At 33.5% G+C, this 15,057-nt stretch overlaps 1 protein-coding gene across 1 annotated transcript in view; it reads right to left on the bottom strand.

The window, feature by feature from the left end:
• Positions 1-3,113: 3,113 nt before the first annotated feature.
• The window catches only part of LOC149416212 (uncharacterized), a 23,232-nt gene continuing 11,288 nt past the window's right edge, over positions 3,114-15,057 (bottom strand). Inside the window, exon 5 of the mRNA XM_089641915.1 lies at positions 3,114-3,130. Coding sequence (XP_089498041.1) covers positions 3,114-3,130 — 17 coding nt within the window. The remainder of the gene's footprint in view (positions 3,131-15,057) is intronic.

Below are 15,057 nucleotides of genomic sequence, written 5' to 3'. Positions count from 1 at the left end.
TATTCGAATTCTCCATAATAATCCTTCTTTATAATTTGATTTCAAATCTAATCCTTTATTTAAAGGATTTCAAATTATTCAAATTAAAGGACACTATAAGCTCATTTTTGCAGGACAGCACTTTGTTCTATGGATCTTTCTTGTTGTGATGGAATATTTTGAAATTTGAAATTTTTTTAATAATGTTTCAGGCTAATGAATGGGGTAGGCTACGAATGAGAATTATATTGTCTATAGTGGCCCTTTTTTATTTTTTTCACTCAAAATTTTTTTTCACATATTTATGTTAAATAGAGGACCAATTTGCTACTTACAAAAAGCCCGAAGATTTCGATTTAGTGAGTGGTTTATTTATGGGTCTGGCTTTGAAACTAATCTGAAACCGACACGCCCAACTCCGTTTTCTTTTAGAAAAAAACAACAGATTTCATTGGCTTAGAATTTGACATTACGCTCGAGGCCACGTGACACGGTCGTCGAAATTAGTTAAATTATATTATTTCGTGTCTAAAATATTGCTTGTTAAAGTTATTTGTGATAAAAATATAAAGCCAGTGTAGTGTTAGCGAGTTACAAACATGTATTCAATTTGATGTACTTTAGACTTTAAAGTGAATTAAAACTTTAAAGTCAATTAAAAATGTGTTAAATGTTTATTCTTTTTCCAAATAAACCAAAGTACATGCATAATGGGGTATTTTTTGGTTGTAATTTTAAATAAAATGTATTAGCTGTTCTGTATAATTATTAAAGCTATAATGTGTTAGTGTAGTAATGTAATCAATCATTAATTTCTCAGGTAAATTACACATATATATCTATAAACTTTTGTTTTCAAAATAAAAAAAAATGTAACTGTGATTTAGTCAACAATATCATAAAATACATAAAGTGAATATAATATGCTTAATTGATTATCTTTTGATTCTAGCATACGAAAAACATATTTTTTATGCATCTTTTATATGATAACAGACTTCATTCATCATTGATATCAAAATCATCATTTTTTTATCTACGCAGGCGATATATTAAAAAAAATTGTTCAGCATTAGTGGCAGTATTGTTACAATAATATGAGTATAATATGATTCTAGTTGGTCCACTAGGAACAAGATGATTTATCAGCGATACTATTTCAGGGGATTCAAATCAGTTACGGTTCATTTTAATAAAAAAAAATAATAATTTAGTATTCGTTTTAACGATAAGAGTCGCAATTTTTCAATAGTGTTAAATTTACAATGTGTCCTGCCCATCACCAAAAGGGACCACACAATCTTCCTTCCCATCTACTCCCGTCCTACGTCTCTTTATCCTATACCTATATCCCCATCCCTCCCACACCCCTCAAAATATGTTGTAATAAACTGACATCACTTATTTTGTCGCACTTTTATAATGAATATTAGCAGAATGTTAATATTTTCCAATGATTATATTCTTCTTGGTATGGCCCGTATATCAGTCAGTTCCTATCATCGCTATGAGAGATATTTTATACTTCTATCAAGTTACTCCCTGGCGCACAGTGGGCTGAAAATCGCCTTTCATAGACATAGAGACTTGAATTTTCAAGGGTATTTTTTTGGCTAGAAATGGATTCTGCTGATCATTACTATGCTATAAAAATTCATATGAAGCAATTGCGTGTACAAATGAAGGAGTTATCATTTTTTGAAGAAAAATTTGTATGGCATTGACATTAAAAATGAAATAAAAGTGAGAATTTTGGACCAGGTACTTCGGAGATTTGTCACAAGTAATACGCCTCACCTTTACTGGGTACAGGGAGTACTGGAGGTGGGTCCTGTAAGTACTTTTCTATGCTTGGTACAGTGAGTACAGGTACAATAAAATAGTCAAAAGTATTTTATACCGACTGATTAATAATAAGTTTTTTTTTAATTTTTTTTTATTGTGTTTATTTCTTGCTAGAGCAATCCCGATGAGTTACAGAACTCATTTTAGGACAGGAGGAACTCACAATTCATATGTAGGAGGTAGTAGGTACAATTTTACAACGGTATTTTGATATCAAATATAAGTTTCACATTCAATACAGCATAAAAAATTAAAATTAAAATAATGACACGTTAAGTAGAACAAACAACAATAGAAAACAAGTACAGAAAGAAAAAAAAAGAAAACATGGATAAGATACAATAAAAAATGACAACACAGTTACATATTTTCATTTTTAAATGTAGTTAAAAAATATTCTTTTAAAGCATTGCTTCGCAATTTTTTATTATGGTGGATGTGTTTGTACATATCTGGAAGCGAATTATATAGTGTATAGGCAATATAGTTAGTGATTTTAACCCATATTTTGTAGTGTGTGTTTGAGGAATGCGGATTTTATTGTTATTTCGAGTATTGTGGTTGTGGATGTCTTGATTGTAAAGTGGCTTGATGTTGGTGTGAGTTGATTTTTGGGTAATTTGTAGGATGGTGCTTGTGATTTCATATTTAGGAAGGATTGTAATTGGAAGGATACCAGAAACTGAATAGATGTCCCTAACATGAGTTTCCCATGGAAGTTCAAACACATTTCTGAGAGCTCGATTTTGAACCACCTGCAGGTCAGCTATCAATTTCTTTGAGGCAAAACCCCAGTTATTTGTAAACTGTACTCAGATAATTTCTGCCCACAGCGATTCCCCACAAATTTACTACGTAAAATTGATTCCCCCAATAATTATTCGAATCCGTGGGGGGGGAGTTGTAAGAGAATTTCTGTGAAAATTAATTCCCCACAAAAATTTTTCGAATTCCCTGTCGAGAAATTGACAGGGAATAGGTATTTTTCCTGTTAAATATACCTATTCAAAATACCTAATAAAAATACCAATTAAAATACTTATTAAAAATACCTACCAAAAGTACTTATCAAAGGAAGTACTCAAATACCTATTAAAAATGCCTGTAAGTATGAAATACTTAGACCCAGTAAAAATACTTGTAAGCATTTTGGAGATTTAAGAAAGTACTGCAAGAAAATACCCGGTACTTTTACTGGGTACGATAAATATGCCTCATCTCTAGTGAGTACAGGTACAAAAAAATACAGGTTACAAAATACTCAAAAGTATTTTATACCGACCTGAGGATTAGGACACCTGAGTGTCTGGGGACGGAAAGTAATAAATACTTGAGTAACGATTCCCCACAAATTTTCTGCGGTAAAATTGATCACCCAATAATTATTGTAAGAAAATTTTAATAGTTTCTCCACAATAATCCATGTCTGGGTTAGAGGAACACTTTTCTCCACTAACACAATCACCAGGAACAAGATTACATGGCGATGAATGATGGACTTGCCGAACGTCACAGCGGTGCTGCCAAGGTCTGTTATCTATGTGATGATACTGTGTCAGCGCTCTATCATCAGCAGACACATACCTGGACGGATGAAGAACCTCGTGCTGTCACTGTTGGTGGACAAGGTAGACTCTCTCGCTGAAGCAGCTGGTCCAGTTTCTTCACCACCTACGATTCTTGCTGCAGAGTCTCCATCTTCTATCTTCGTGTCACCTGTTCCTGTACTTCATTTTACTTAACTTAACTTCACTTTATTTTTGAAATATTTATTAACTGTAAAGCACCCCTGAGGTGATATCTCACAAAAGCGGCGCTATACAAATTGTCCAATAAATGAATAAAAGTAAGCGTCTTGCGTCTGGCAAATATTGCGTATATGGAAAGACGTGCAAGATTTGCAAGACGCGCAATATTTGCAAGACGCATAATACCCGCAAGACGCGCAATACTTAAGAACAAATACTAAGTACGAAACTCTCAACTCTTAGATAAACAACATCATCAGCTGTAGGCAGACTGATGGAACCTAAGCATCTCCCTCTGGAACTAAGATCCATAACAAGTCCAACAGAATTCAAGTCTAAACTAAAAACTTACCTTTTTAAGCTGTCATACCTTTAAATTAAATATTCCATTCCTGAGAGAAAGTCCAGTTATATCCAATTATGTCCTAAATCCTGTATCTAAATTTTGCTAATAAACAATTAGTTAATGTTAATTAAGTGTTAATCTCAAGTGACCTTCCAGGTAAGTATTGTACTGTATATTATATCCATATATAGTTAGTTATAACATAGATCATTGTAGAAATGTATTATATATTTGTACAGCACCCTTGAGGTGATTTTTCACAAAAACAGCACTATACAAATCATCCAATTTATTATTACGAAAGTATCTTTGAAATATCTATTCCAAACATCTGCTCTAGTATATACGCTTCACCTCTAGTTCTAGTAGACCTCAGAGGTGAGTCGTACTAGCTCGTCTTGATACTTGGAACAACTAGTACAATAATAAATACTTATTCCAAATACCTGTTCCCTAGTATTTCGCACTTGTACCTACTTATGCCGATTTGTAGTCCTATTACAGAGGTAGCCTTCAATTTCAGACAATCATTTTATATTTGGGGTGTGGTAAGCTATGTAAAAAAAAAATTCAAATATATATATTATTGTCGCATGTCTTGCGGCGAGCGGTCGCCTAACGAGACGGACTCTGTAAAACTGTCTACAAATATAAAATTAACACCTTCGGGACCATGTTCCAACATGGAACTCAAAATACATATTGAAAAAATACTGTCAGAACTCAACAAAATTGGCAGTACAAAAGCTGCCAAAGAAGCTAAAACTGAAATTGAAGCTATATTAATCAACATCGAAGATTCATGGAAGCTTGAGATAAAGTCACTACAAAACGCAATAATTTGTCTACAAAATAAAGTGATTCAAGATCAAGATGATTATATCAGAAAATTAGAAAAATTGATAAAAAAAAGGAACAAATGAAGAAAATAAAAATGAAGTTAAAAGCTATGCAATGGTGGTAAGGAAAATTTCACCCAATACCGAAAGCAAATTTTGCTTTACTAATTACATCAAAAGAAGACAAACCTGCAGATGAAATCGAAAAAATATTAAAAGACAAAATAAAACTATCCAAACTAGGAATAGGAATTTCTGGACTAAAAAAGACATATCAAAACAAAATAATACTAACATGTGAGAAACAAAATGACACCGAAAAAATAATAAACGAAATCAACAAAAACCCGGATATTGGAATACACGCTAATGAAATAAAGAAGAAAAAAAACATGCATTATCATTAAGGGTGTTGATACTGGCTACAAGGAAGAAGAACTCCTAACAGATTTGATAAATCAAAATGAAGACTTAAAAAATGCCATGACCTCGGAAACAGACAATGAACCAATCGTTGTTACAAAAAAGCTGAAGAATAAAAAATCGGAAAAATTAGCAAATTTCATCATTCAAACAACTGCAAAACTGAGAAAAATAATAATATCTAAAGAAAGAATTAATATTGGATATACAAGAGCACACGTAGAAGACTGTGATCCACTGATGCAATGCTATCATTGCCTTGGATACGGACACACCTCACTGAAATGCCTCGACAACATGAAGAATCCCAGATGCCTCTACTGTGCAGAAGAGCACAAAATACAAAACTGCACCAAAAAACAAGAACCTGCCAAATGCCACAACTGCATTAACAGAAAGGGCTATCAAAATGATCACGCAGCCAACAGTCACTTATGTGAATTCCGCAAAAAATGATACAAAATGCCCAAATGCGAATTGAATATGAGTGAGTTGTATTTCGTATACTTATTTCTTTAAAAATGAATAATTTCTTCACTGAGGAATTAGATAAAACCCTTAATATTTCGAAATATATTTGTCACACTTTAAATGATTGTAATAAAATCGTGGATAAAATATCAAATTCATTCTCAGTACTCCATTTAAATATCAGATCGATGAAAAAAAAATTTCAATGAATTTTTACTCTCAATTAATTTATTAAATCATAAACCGGACATCAAAGTGTTAACTGAAGCATTTTCCAACGAATACAATAAATTTTGCATACCAGAATATAGCTACTTCGTAACATCTTGTGCTATTAATAGAAATAGTGGTATTGTTGTATTTGTTAAATCTTGCTATTCAAACATCGCAGTGGAAGAAGTACCTATGCAGCGAGTTAATTGCTTAGATAATAATCTAAATGTAAATAAAACATGTTTTAATATTATTGCAATTTACCGAACACACGGATCAAACGAGTATACATTTATGGATGAATTAAGAAGCATTATCTTATCAAAAAAATAAACAGAACATAACAATAATCGGCGATTTCAACATAGATGTTTCAAACGAAAATAGTAACAAAATAAAAAATGAATTTATCAATTTTATGTCGGAAATGAATTTTATATTGTGTATAAAAAATATACTAGAGAAATTACGGGTCAACGTCCATCTTGTATCGATCACATATGGAGTAACACTAAAGATACCGACAAATTACACATGATAATATTACAAAATAATATTACTGATCATCACACTTGCATCTATATACAAAAACTTAATATTAATAATCATATTGATTCAAAATGCAATACTTTTACAAAAAAGTCACTAAACCATCATAAATTAAGCCTAAAAATAAAAACAGAAACATGGCGTTCCGTATTAGAATCAACCTGTGCTGAAACACGCGCAAATATTTTTGATAATATTCTATGCAATTATATTACAGCATCAACAGATGTTAAAACTATAAAAATTAAATCAAAATTCAAAAAAATAAAACCACGGATTTCACATGGCTTAATCGTGTCTATTAGAAAAAAAGAAAAGCTATATCGCTTGACAAAGAAATTTCCCTTAGATAAATAAATACACACATATTATAAAAAATTTAGGAACAAATTAACCTGTTTACTAAAAACAACTAAAGAAAACTTTTACAAAAATTAAATTGATGTAGCTAAACAAAATGTAAAACATATATGGAAAACAATAAATGAAATAAATAGTAGAAAAAACAAAAAAACTCAAGTTAAAAAAATTAATATCGGAAAAAATTATATTTATGCCTTAATGGAACCGATAAAATGTGCTAATGCCTTCAATAAATATTTCGCTAACGTCGGTCAAAATTTAGCTACACGGATCGATGAAAATTATAAAATAGATAATTTCAAAAAGGACTGTCTTAAATAAAATAATCTGTCAGTTTTCAAACCGGTAACAACAGATTACATAAAAAATATTATTAGTGAATTAAAAGGTGCATCTGCACCAGGGTTTGATGGAGTTACAGTAGAAATATTGAAAAATTATAATGAATTATTAAGCATTCCAATTACACACATTGTAAATATTAGATAGTGGAATATTCCCCTCCGTTTATAAAAAAATCTATTGTAACACCCGTTTTTAAATCTGGCAACCCTGAAGAAATATCAAATTATCGACCAATATCTCTTGTCTCAAACATTGCAAAAATTTTCGAAAAGATCGTAAAAAAGCAACTTTTGTACTATATTGAAAATAATAAAATAATTAGTCCTAGCCAATTTGGATTTAGAGAGAAACTAGGCACTCATGATGCCATTGCAGAACTAACTTCAACTATATACCGTGCATTAGATAAAAAAATAAATGCCTTGGCATTTTCATTGATTTACGTAAGGCTTTTGATAGTATCTCCCATACAAAACTAATAAATAAATCAAATGATATCGGTATTATTGGTAAGGTAAGGTATTGGCTGCAAAGCTATCTAACTCAAAGAAACCAAAAAGTAAAATTAAATAACTCACTAAGCGTGGATGAAACTTTAGAATTTGGAATTCCCCAAGGGACTGTTATTGGACCAATTTTATTTATAATTTACGTTAACCATATGTTTAAATTATCACTTAATGGTAAACTTATATCCTTTGCTGACGACACTGCAATAATTATCGAAAAAAAGACATGGAGCGAAATTACCAATGCAGCCAATCAAGATATGAAGGTTATAAAAAATTGGTTGGATGGCAATTTATTATCACTCAACACAGAAAAAACATATTGTATTCCTTTCACTCTACAAGAAGATGTGCCAAATAACCTAATAATCATAACAATTTATTCTAAAAATTGTGTAAATGACGGTACATGTTATACGGACTGCGCGAAACTAAATCATAAATCTAATATAAAATATCTTGGTATCTTAATAGATAAAAATGTTAAATAGAAAGACCATATTAATCTCACTGTTGAAAGAATAAGAAAACTTATCTATATTTTCTGTAACATACGAAATATTTTAAATAAGAAAACTATCAAAATTGTCTACTATGCATTAATTCAGTCCATATTGCAGTACGGGATTATTGGGTGGGGAGGGGCTTTTAAGGCTTCTTTACAGCCCATAATTACAATTCAAAGAATAATTATAAAAATCATCCATAGGAAACCATATGACTCCCCTACTTTAGAGATATTTCGGGAATTTAATGTACCATCTATCACAGAATTGTATAAGAGAATCGCCTTATATCAAATTTATAAAGAATATTTTATTTATAAAATTCATCCCTCAGATAGCATAAGCAATAGATTCAAAACTAATGGCTTAATAGCCATTCCTATGCAAAGAACGACCACGGCTCAGTACCACTATTCGTATTTAGGTCTAAGATGGTACAATATATTATTATCCAAAAATAAAATTAGTGTAACCGAAACTGTGAATTATGAACAATTCAAAAAGTTAATTAAGACCCTAAAATTGGATACTGATATATTGTACCCCTAATTTTCTTACACTTACTCAATTTGTAAAAATATATACATATATATATATATATATATATATATATATATATATATTTATCCCCTCTCGTACTATGTTGATCTCGCGCGACGGTACGCCAGGTATATGTTGATCCGTTTGCATTTGTTGATCCACCCCGGATATGTTGATCCACTACCCAAGCTGGCATACATATGTAAATCCGTACAGATCAACTTGTGTCATCGAGATTTTGCTGTAAGCCACGCCCATTTTTCGGTCGCATATACATTTTACACGATTTATTTTGTTGATCTATATATTTCTGTCAAACTTGACGGCTTGCATGCGTTGTAAATTGAAAACCGCCGATTCCGCGCGCGTCGTGGTACTTTTTAGATTCTGTTAGAACATCCATATTCTATGAAAATGACTCTGTACTTAAAGAGGATAGACTGCCTCACGCGTATTTATATTGAAATGGAACTTTCGCAAACGTCAAATCCATGCTTAAAAAACCTTTTGAACTTGATTAAACAAAAATGTAACTTTAATGCATCATTTACTACGTTTCGTGACTTAGCAGGGGTGCCCGGGTTCATGGGGTGAGATTTGTGTAAGTCATTTTATAAGAGAAGTTTTGAACATTGATTGAATCAAATTTTATTATAATGTATCTTTTACCATCTCTCCCGACGTAAGTTTCTTGTAATGATTAAGTTGAAACAAAGCGTAATATCCATAATATGTGCCTATTAAAATTGCGGCGATTAGATTGGTGAGAATTTAATCTTTCAAATTTTAAATTGAAATTGCTGAAAAATTAATTCCAATTTGTTTTTTACTAAACATGGCTAAAGTCATTTCAAGCACCGATTCCAACCAACGATGTTTTAGTATATGTTCGTCAATCAACAGGAGCCATAATGTCTGTACATCAGAGCCCTCGAGAACTATTACAATTATGTGTACCGCCGCCCCGGGAACCATTTATTAGATAACCAATACCCCTACCATTAGTCACCGCCAACGATTTAGCGAGAAAGTTGTTTATTTTTTGTATTTTTTTACATCGTCTCCACACAGGAGGCCCTAAGGAAAATCGTAACCCTCAAGGCCTATGTCATCTTTGTGAATGCTGTGTTGGGGGTATTTTGAAAGAAAGGAATGAGAGTGAGTTCTGGGAAGGAAATAGGTATGATGGGTGGGTAGTAATCTGGGGGTCAGTGTGTTCGAGTGATAAACATAAGAATCCAAGTCTCCTACTGCGTTGCAAGGCGATGCGTTGAAAGAGGATTAATCGATCCGGCCCACCACGCATTTGGTAGGCAAGCGCATCCGCCGCCAAGAACCGAACAAACCTCACCCCATAAACCCGGGCACTCCTGCTAAGTCACCAAACATATCAAACTACTTGAGGTGGCTCTCGACTAGCAATCCGAAGGTCGCGGGTTCAAATAAATTTTACTATAATTAATTTGCACTATTTTACAATTAGTGTTTGGTTATATCTGAATAGCTAGGTACTCTCCCACCTTCCTCCTCGTCATCTCCTTTGAGGTCTCCTTTGAGGATGCCATAGTCTCACTGGCTCCAGACGGGAGCGGTTAGGACTGTATGACTCTGGTGCGGTATTCACACAAGTTTTTATTTGTAAAAAATGAAAAAAGAAATATTGACAATATTATAATCAGATATCATATTTCCTACAAAAAGCTACAGCTTGCTTCGAGAAGTTGAATAAAGTATTTTTAGCACAAACATGGCAGAAGATGAACTAACACGTGCAGTTTATAGTAATACCAACTAAAAGCACTTCAATATATTTTATTTAAATTTTGTAATTCCTTCATGCCTCATATTAGTGTTTCATAAAAAAATACAAATCATATCACACCACATCTTAACCAAAAAGCCGATATGTTTTTATACACAAAAAAGGGTTATTTGGATATTCTCTGTATGAAAACTAATTTCATACAGAGAATTTCATATATTTAATTGTTTTGTCTTTGATAATCAACGGCTATGGAATTCTACGTCTTGCCACCGCGTTTCCCGATACTATTGATTACTAAACACGGCGAAATATTTCAAAATGACTTATTAACGATTCCAGAATGTACTTTATTCATAATTGTTTTAAAAATTTATCTGTTTCTTTAGACATTTTTTTTTATAAAGTGCCTATAAACTTCGTTTTATTACTTATCCACTGGAGCGATTTCTGCCATATTTTGCCAATATTGTGCAATATCTTAGTTTTACCTCTAGGTACACAATAGAGTGGGTACTTATGGAATCTAGAAATATGGGATTATTGATTAAATCTAGGTGGATTCGTTAGCTTTAAACCGCATTTAGTAGTTTATATGGTTTCTGTGTTAATGTTTTTGGGGGATGATTATACCGGTACAATTGACCCCGTATTACAACTAAACTCCAGTTTCTGTGAGTACAGCTCCCAAGTTTTATAAACTCAAGTGCATGTCCGTCCGTAACACTTAGTCAATGTACTTATTTGTTCGTTGTCCTCTCTTTTCTAATGTGAAGTTGCTATTTTAATTTAAAGGAATATATATATACACATTGTTTGGGAATTAAATGACAAAATTGATTTAATATAATAGTATTTGTAACCACCTTGTAGCTGTTTTTTTAGTTCAGCTGATTTCCGGTCATATTGTTTTATAATATTAAATATGGGATGATTTTAAAAGAATCATCTTTAGAGCTATTCGAAACATTCGCAAAAATCAAATCCATAAAAAAATCATAACTTAGCAGGGGTACACTGTTGCGTTTGCTCAGCTACTACGTGGCGGGCCGGATCGAAAGAGACTGGTTGAGGGATACTTTTTGGCCATAAAAATCTAAAATGGCGGCAAAAGGAAATTATTCCATATTCAAATTCGGCGGTATGATTTTTTTATGTGACACCTCTCGATAGAGCGCCCCTATCTTTACACGTTAAATACAGAGAAACTATGTCGCCAACCGGTTGGGCAGCGTTATGAGGCGGGTTAAGGTAGGGGCTGTAGGAATGAATTTATTAATGCTGGTCTTAAATAGGCGCGAATTATATGGAGGAGGAAAAACAGATGCTGATAGCTCGTTCCACATGCGAGCCGACTTACGGTAAAACGAGTCGGAGAAACGACCCGTTCATATATGTATAGATAACATCAACTTAACTGTGAACGTGTATTCCGCTCGGACCGTCGAGTATCAAGCACGTGCACAGTGCAACGGGGATCAATGCTGCTAGCTCCTTTTAACAGGCTCTAATAAAATATCTGTAGAATAGACACAGCATACGCACATTTCGTCATACATGATTTTACTGCACATATGCCTCAGGGATTTCATTTCTACAGTATTCTGTCTACTTTCAGCCTTCTTCTGCCAATTCCATGCCTCATTTCCATATATTAGGGTATGTACCAGCACTACATTGTGGACTGCTAGCTTCGCTTCTTTGGACAGTTTTTAGTTAGCTCCATCCGCGTCCAATCATCCATTAATTACCCATTATAATCAAGAACCCGGCCTCCCCTACTAAGTCACGAAGCGTAATCAGGGGAGATGGTAAAAGATACAGGTTCAAAATTTCCTACATAACATTATTCCTTTTGCCGCCATTTCGGATTTTTATGGTCGAAAGGTATCCCTCAACCAGTTTCTTTCGATCCGGCCCGCCACGCAGTAGATGGGCAAACGCATCCGCCGCCAGGACCTAGACAAACCTCACCCTATGAACCCGTGTACCCCTGCTAAGTTATGATTTTTTTATGGATTTTGTTTTTGCGAAATTTTCGTTTCAATCTAAATACGCATACATTTCTTATAAACAATTGATCGAAGTTGACCTAATACGATAGTGTGGGCACGAACTTCGCTTCGCTTCGGGCATCTTCGCTTCGCGTCGCCCGACTTCCGATTGTTGTCGGTAAATGCGCCCGAGTCAAAGGACTCGAAGCGTCCGTCTCTAGCCGCCGGCCGGGATATAACGACACCCTGATTAGAATACATTTAATTGTTTTGTCTTTGATATCATAAATATTTTTAATAAATTAAAAACGGCTATGGAATTCCACGTTTTGCCACCGCGATACTATTGATTACTTAACACGGCTAAATATTTCATAACGACTTATTAACGATTCCAGAATGTATTTTATTTATTACTGTTTTAAAAAATTTTCTGTTTCTTTAGACGATTTTTTTTTATAAAGTGCCTATTAACTACATTTTATTATTTATCCACTGGAGCGATTTCTGCCATATTTTAGACCGGTCGGTGGCCGAGTTGACATCGCGTTTGGGTCCCACCCAGGCATAGTGTGTTCAATTCCTGGGCTGGCTAAGTCCCCCATCACAACACAAGCAACATTTTCAGCTGACTGTGGTGGTAGTAGGAGATTTTCAAATATTGCCAGGTTATTCTTAACCCGGGAATGTTTGTCTTTCTTTTCAAAAATTAGTTTATATTGTTTATGTTTTTATGTTTTCGGGGGATACCAGAACAATTGACCCAGTACTACAACTAAACGTCAGTTATTTTTTTAAAGTTTCTGTGAATACAGCTCCCAAGTCTTGCTCAAGTGCATGTCCGTCCGTAACACTTAGTCAATGTACTTATTTGTTCGTTCCTAATGTGAAGTTGCTATTTTAATTTTAATTCATAAATGAGATCCCTGAGGCGTATGTGTGGTTAAGATTAAGAAAGGGACGCTTAGATGGTTTGGGCATGTAGAGCGAATGAGCGAAGATAGGAGTGTGTAAAGAGGATATATGATGCAAATGTGAATGGTAGCAGAAGTCGGGGAAGCCCGAGGAAGACATGGCACGATCAAGTGAATCAGATACTCGAGTCGGGTCATGTCAAGAGTCAGAATAATAGAAGAGTATTATGAGACGATGTATGAATGTGAATGAGGCAAGAAGTGTGTGCCAAGACCGAGTTGTTTGGCGGTCCGTCCTCTCTGTCTACCCCTGCGGGGAAACGGCGTGATCGTTAATTAGTTAGTTAGTTAAATATACACGTTGTTTGGGGGAAAGTTTTATCTCATTCATAAAAAAAAAACTTTTTTCCTTCTTTTTTATTGAGATTAAAGCAAACTATGATATAAACATAATTTTATTTTTTTATTTTATTACACTAAATAGTTACGGTTCGTGACTAGACTGATTTTCTTGATGCCAGATAGTGTATTACGTTAAACATAATTGAAATTTTGAAAAATTATTATTCAACTAATTAAAAAACTTCTTTTCCTCGTCGAAGTTATTAAAATTGGACAACTTTGGTTGAATTGGTTCAATTGGCCACATATAGAATTCATTTGGCCCACTGTAAAAAAAACTTCATATAAAATATAATCGAACAAATTGATTAAATATAATTGCATTTGTAACCACCTTGTAGCTGTTTTTTAGTTTATGATTTATTTATTTCAAAGAAAGATGCCGACTTCCGGTCATATTGTTGTATAATATTAAATATGAGATGTTTCTTTTAAGAGCATTTCATTTTATTTAGAGAACTTTAAAATATAAACATTTCCGGTAAGGGTTCCATGATAACTCAACACAGTGACAATTCAACACACCTTTAAAAAGTGATGTAAAGTCATTAGAAACGATGAATACAAAATTTAAACCTAACCGAACCTAACCTACTTAACCCAGTTAATAATGTTTTTGTTTCATCACTTTCCATGACTTTACATAACTTTTTAAAGATGTGATGAATTATCATGTTGATGATTTATCTGGTCATCTCCGGTAAGATGTAACAATCGTTTATACAGAATATTAATATTTGAAGTTGAGTTGAGTTCTGCGATTATTAAGCTTACGAGTTTTTTTAAATTCTAAAATAATGTGATAATCGATAAAAGATGGGTGGATTCATTGCTTATAATATAGATCATTTTGTATGTCTCTATATTCAAATTCGGAGGTATGACTTTTTTATGTGACACCTCTCACAAGAGTGCCCTTGTCTTTATACGTTAAATACATAGAAACTATGTCTCCACCCAGTTGGGCAGCGTTATGGGGCGGATACTACCAAAATGTGAGAGGGATCCGCACTAAACTTCCCATGTTGCTGACTTCGGCGGCAACTATCTGCAGTGATATCTTCATTTTAACCGAAACATGGCTCGACTCAGGAATCAATTCCGCCGAATTAGGCTTCCCTAATTTCAACATCTACCGTATGGATAGGAATTCTAAAACAAGTGCCAAAACGAGAGGAGGTGGTGTAGCCATTGCTATCTCAAAAAATCTCAGTTCTTCAAAAATATCCACAAAAAACACATCCATCGAGCAACTATTTGTCAATGTGAACACTTCTAGAGGTAAAATAATAGTGGGATGTGCATACTT

The sequence above is a fragment of the Hesperophylax consimilis genome, chromosome 17 (genome assembly GCF_061612785.1).
Source record: "Hesperophylax consimilis isolate HC1 chromosome 17, BYU_Hcon_1.0, whole genome shotgun sequence".
Classification (NCBI taxonomy): Eukaryota; Metazoa; Arthropoda; class Insecta; order Trichoptera; family Limnephilidae; genus Hesperophylax; species Hesperophylax consimilis.
This window is presented reverse-complemented; position numbering and strand designations above follow the sequence as displayed.